Here is a 6,000-nt window from a genome sequence, read left to right as displayed (position 1 = left end):
CCCAAAAAAAAGATGGGGTTGGCTATGACAAAGTGGTTTTTTAGGGACGAGGAGGTTGATTTCAAGGGGAAGAGAAGGAGGTGGTGATGTTTCTTTCAGGGGGAAGAGAAGAAGGTGGTGATGTTTCATTGAAAAAGAGATGCATTTTTGCAGGGTTCGATTGATGAATGTCGGAGGAGGATGAACGATTCTACCAAGGCGATGGAGGGGAAGACCAGAAGAGAGAGAAGACACTTGATGCTCTCTTATCTCTCCAAGAAGCAGAACCAGAATACTATGAGAACAATGTTATCAAAGGCAATCCAGTCCATTTCTAGCCTAGCTTGATTTTCAGGGTATGGATTATTTTCTAGTGTCCCTCCATGGGCTCATCACTGGTGTGGCTCCAGATCTTCTGAAGTCTGAATTATCATTCCCTTATGGACCATTCCTAGACCTCGTTTTGCTATTTTTCCATGTCCAAGAACACCTAGTTCAAACATGGTTTGTCAAATTAGATTCAGATTCAGTGAATCACACCTAGTTCAAACATGGTTTGACAAATCAGATTCAGATTCAGTGAATCACTGGATTTAAATCAGAATTGGCTGAGTCTGCTCCCGATTCCAACCAATTCCTGCAACCAATCTTCAGTATTTTAAACCTAATTTTGTTGCCCAACAATTGCTGAGAGAGGGAGGATATGTGAATCAATGTAAAAAACTCCCTTTGCCATATTTTTCCTCCAAGAGTAAGAAATTTAGGTGAAATTATTTAGCTATTATATTAAAAAAAAATTTTATTTGCTTACACAATTGTCACTAAAGTAATGGTTGGGATTTTTTCATCTTGTTACTTTATTTTGCAACATTTCAAAACCAACTATACAAAGCCTAAGGAAGCAAAATATACTTCATGGGAAAATGAATGCTAACTGGTCGTGCAGCACGGCGTGTACCTGCGCCCAGACACAACCACACACAAAATGATCGATGCACCCCTGAGCCTTTCAGCCTTTCGCGGGAGTTGTGTTTGGGTGTAGGTACATGCCACGCTGTGTGACCGGTTTGCTTTTTTTATTCCATACTTTAGGGAGAAAGTTCTCTGTTTGTGAGTGTGGCCTACGCCAGCACTCCCATGAGTCTCTCTCTTTCCTCCCCATATGAAAAGACACATTTGCCCCCTTGTTTTGAGGAGGAGAGAGATAGACACATGGGAGTGCTGGCATAGGCCACACTCCCCGATAGAAAAGTACTTCCCCATACTTTATTTAGGGGATTCAATTTCTCTTAACCCACTGTGAAAAGAGAATCTCTTCATCCATCGGGTTAGATGCTTTTATTTGATTGGATAAGGGATTTTTTTTAATCTACCTTTCTAAGTTCTAATAATGCCCCATGGGACTTTGACTACAGCCATTGGAATGTGAAGGGGGGGGGGATTTAGGAGGGGGAAGAGAATCTATGACCTCTTAGAGAAGGTACGAACCAACTGCACATGTAGATATCTTTGGAAAAAGGTATTTATACCTTCAACAATAAGGAGTGGAATTAGTTCAATCATTGCATCAAATCCAAGGTTTTAAATCTCAATTTCGAAGTCGGTTTTGATCTTGGCTGAAACCAAGATTTTCTAAAGTTTTCAGTTGAAATTTGGTATTTTTTGGACAAAACTCGACATGTTAAAACCAGGTCGAAATAGTATTATACATGGGTTTCGTCTCGAAAATTTGGGAAATTGAGATATTTCGATAAAAAAATCTCAGAAATTTGGAAAATCGAGATATTTCAATCGAGAGCTTGAACCATAATCAATTCACTATTGAAGAGATTCTAAAATTAAGCCGTATTTTAGGTTAGTTGATCATATAATTACTCTCCCTATATGATGAATGTCTCCTCCTAGAATCCATCTAAGTGCAAGAACTTATGAGTCTTCACTGGTTGAAAAAACAACTCATCCTATATTTTAAACAATTCAAAATTTCAAGTGAGAAAAAATGCTGCCAAGCTGAGTAGCTAAGCTAGTCTTGCAACGTTTTTACCTACACGGCTACACACTTGCAACGTTTTTACCTACACGGCTACACACCCCACCCTGAGGACTGAACCAAAAAAAAAAAAAAAAAATGAAGATCCAACTATTCTAATTAGATGGGCCGTCCAAATTCTCTTCGGAGCGGGGAGGGAAGATCAGACGTTCGCTGAGATTACAGATCCACACACCCTCTGTTGGAAAGGTGGGCCATTAAACAATTTTTATACTATATATACATATATAATTCTTCGAAGGGTTTGTCGGATCGTCTGTTTCTGCAATTCTACGATGAGTGTGGAGGAGGAGAGCCTGAGCAGAGGAGTGGTCGAAGTTGAAGAAACTAATAAGTCCACCACTCCAATGGCGGAAGCGGAAGAGACCCAGCAGCAACAACTACAGAATACGCGTCTGAAGCTGGAGAAGACGCACATCTCATTTAGCATTTGGCCCCCGACGCAGCACACAAGGGAAGCCGTCATCAAACGCCTCGTCGAAACCCTATCGACAAATTCCATCCTCTCCAAGCGCTATGGTTCCATGCCAGCAGACGATGCCTCTTCCGCCGCCCACAAAATCGAAGAAGAAGCCTTCTCCGTCGCTTCCGCTACCGCCGCTTCCAGCACCGCCGAAGACGACGGCATCGATATTCTTCAGCTCTACTCCAGGGAGATCAGCAAGAGGATGCTCGAAACCGTTAAATCCAGAGCTGCCTCGGCATCCCCAGCTGATAATTCGTCGCCGGTTTCTGTTGCCGCTGATTCCCCTGTCACTCCTTCAGCCAGTGAGGAAATCTCATCTGCTCAAACTGATAGTTGAATTTGAGTTTTGATTTTCGTTTTAGGGTTTAATGTTGAACTCTTCGTATGTTGAAATGCATCTGTGTTTGTCATGGATCGCTACTTATACTATATTGGTTGCCTTGTGGAATGCAATTTATAGGACTTTTCGTTTAGAGTGGTTCTTATTGAATGCGGTTGTTTTTGAATTTTATGGAAATATCTCCTTTCTTGTCCTTCAAAGATTCTAAGAGTTACATTAGTAGGAAATGGTATTGTTTTGGTAAACAATGCGAGTTATTTCTTTCTTCCCAATCCTTTCTGCTTGATCTATGTATCTGTTCTTTTATTCCTCTTGTTGAATTCATGTTCATTTTTTTTTTCACCGTGGCTTTCGATTACTCATCTTTTTTTTCCTTCTTCTATTTTTTCCCCTCCTTGGTTAGTTCTGCTACTACATTGTTAGTGTTGTAATATTAGGTTTCAATATTTCCCTTCTACAATGTGCTCACGGTTATAAAAATTGAAACCAAGACTTTGAGCCTGTTCTGCAACAGTCTGGTTCTCAGTCTCTCCGTTGCATTGAGCAAGAAAACATGATACCTAACACATGAGGAAACTCTCTCTCTCTCTCTGATGAAGTTAACAATATTCTGAGACGACATGGAGTTCGGCTTTTATTTCATTTTGTTTGCCTTTATACTTCCTAATGGTTTATGCCTTCAATTTGTAGCAGTCGTGTTAGGTGTATCCAAAGATATCCATTGAATTGTACTCTTTCCATGTCAGTGTCTGATTCCATCTGCACCCTTGTCAGCTATAGGCGTAACTCCTACGTTAATGTTCCCAGGTTATGTAGCAATTCATTAGTTGTATAGAACATAGCAACATCAGGCCATGAACCCATCTAAGTATCATATGATTTATTTCCTTAGTTTCGTTGGACATCAGATGAAATTAGTTTCGTTCGACATCAGATGAAATGGGAGTACATCTGATATTCATGCTTGTTTCAAGATAATGCATGAAAATTTATATAATGCCCAGTGCGGAGCTGCATGGTACAAAAGATTGAGATTCTGTGGAACAATAGGGGGACGATTGCAAGGAACAATGTTGTTGAGGAGGTAGAGCAGAACACTTTTAAGGAATGTGTTGGTATGGAAATGATGGTCCGTAGTTGCATTGATCAAGGTAATTGCAATTTGTGAGAACATGTCAGCCAAAAATGAATTTTGGAGCCAGACCCTTTGAATAAGAGTGTCTGTGGGCTTAAGAGTAAATTTATTATTAGTTGAGGGCCTGGAGAGAACGATCATAGAACTTTAAATGAAAAACCATCCACAAGAGGAAGTTTTGTAAATTTACTTGGTCATCTCTGGTTTAGACTATAGATATATAAGATGGTTTGGGGAATTTAGGGGCTAGTTTACATCTGTAGTCTATATATGAATATAGTTTGCTATCATCACCGCTAGCTGTAAATGGATTTGAGAATCACCAGTTGGGTGGCAGATTAACACACTTTGTCCAAATCTTGTGCTTGTGTTTGATCATGATGGACCTATATAGAATATCACCCTAATCTGCTGGTGGCCTATCTCTCCAGTTTGATAAGCAGAGTATGTTGTTTCTGTGAAGTCCAAATCTGATGCAGCTGTTTGAGTTTACCTTACCCTAGTAAAGTTAGAGGTTTAGAGCTGAATGGATTGGAGAAGTGTTCAACTGCGAGTTCCTAGTAGAGTTGCAATGGGAAGGTATCAGATTGGCCAAGAAATTGGCGTTTGCTAAGTATGACTTGGTGCTCTTCGTCCGTGTCTATAATCAATACTTTTCTGGGTAAAATCACATATCTTGGACCACCAGGAACTTAGTTGAAGATAATGGGTTTTCTCATGAGAGGAGACTTTGAAGTGATATATTTAAATAATGGTGGTGAAGGAAATGGGGTAAGCTGATCATCTTGCCAATCACACTCATTCTTACATAGTTATGACTAATTGACAATCAAAAAGAAATTTTCTTCTTCCATATTTTTCATTATCATAGATTATATTAATGGTGGGCTAAACCCCACCCCCAACCCAAAACGAGAAGTAACTTCAGCTCTTCAAGAGGATATTGAAGGGTTACATATCTTTTGAGACTGAAAATGCATCTTTTCCCTTTGCTTCTGGTAAGAATCCTATGATATATGGAGAAGTGACCTTTATCCTTCCCGGGCATGACAATCTCTTCCTTCCATTGTCTAAGAATCATCTTGATTATACTGTTCTTATTCATTCTTCTTAATATTTAAGCATTTAAGCACATGCATAATGTTAGTTGCATGTTTCTTAGAGGGATATACTTTGAACATACCACCTCCTCCTGCTATTCACAAAGACCATGGTTTCAAATCTTCAAGAAATTTTTGCCAAGCAAGCAACCATGAGTGCTATAATGAAGTTCCTTAGAAAAATCCCTGTGAGTAGTTTGAGGTATCATCTTTTTTGTTAAATTAGTCCTTGAAATTTTGTCCTGCCTACATGTTGGAGAAATATGACGGTTGATGGAGTTTCCATTATCATTGTTCAGATATATTTGGGTGACAGTGACATGCAGGAACTCTGAGCTGCTTACGAATTCTATTATGATTCCATTTTTTAATTCAAACCTGGAAGAAAAGCCACTATGTTAAGGCAATTGAATCTTTTTTTATTTTTATTTTTTGCGGAGGGATGAGGAGGAGGGAACACCCTTTCTGTCTGAGAGTGCTTTCATGAGCTTTTGCTTCAAGTTCGTTTTGCTTTGAGAGGAACCACATGCTGGAGCACAAGGTTATAGCTTTGAGGTCTCCCCTAGTAAATGAAATTCTTCCCTTAATTGACAGCATCTCTTTTTTGATTTCGCATGGATCAAATTTTATGGCTAGTGGTGCTCTTAGCTGACGGGTCTTATTTTTTAGGTAGACACCTTTTCTAGTATTTGAAGAAATTCAGCCCATAAGCTGAGACTTAGCTTTTTGAGTGGACCCATTGAGCTGTATGATGGTTCAAACTCAGATTCTATTTCTAAGATAATTTCGAAGTTCCGTAGGAAAATATTGAAGTATTGTTGTAGTAAAGTCTTCGCTGAAAACTACTGTCTATGGCCAAGGGATATTGAGGAATATTGCTGGTTGATAGCAACACTTGACGAGGTAGGAACTTTTATTATGGTTTTTGAG

The 6,000-nt window shown here is 39.4% G+C and overlaps 1 protein-coding gene across 1 annotated transcript; it reads left to right on the top strand.

The window, feature by feature from the left end:
- The first annotated feature begins 2,281 nt into the window (after positions 1-2,281).
- Positions 2,282-3,031, top strand: LOC122662319 (MFP1 attachment factor 1-like). Its single transcript, XM_043857916.1, has one exon. It carries the CDS (start codon positions 2,305-2,307, stop codon positions 2,830-2,832), a length of 528 nt encoding a protein of 175 aa, XP_043713851.1. The 5' UTR covers positions 2,282-2,304; the 3' UTR covers positions 2,833-3,031.
- Positions 3,032-6,000: the final 2,969 nt, after the last annotated feature.

Source organism: Telopea speciosissima, chromosome 5, assembly GCF_018873765.1.
Source record: "Telopea speciosissima isolate NSW1024214 ecotype Mountain lineage chromosome 5, Tspe_v1, whole genome shotgun sequence".
Lineage (NCBI taxonomy): Eukaryota > Viridiplantae > Streptophyta > Magnoliopsida > Proteales > Proteaceae > Telopea > Telopea speciosissima.
This window is presented reverse-complemented; position numbering and strand designations above follow the sequence as displayed.

Coding starts and splice junctions, on each gene's coding strand:
- LOC122662319 (XM_043857916.1), top strand. CDS start 2,305: ATGAGTGTGGAGGAGGAGAGCCTGAGCAGAGGAGTGGTCGAAGTTGAA.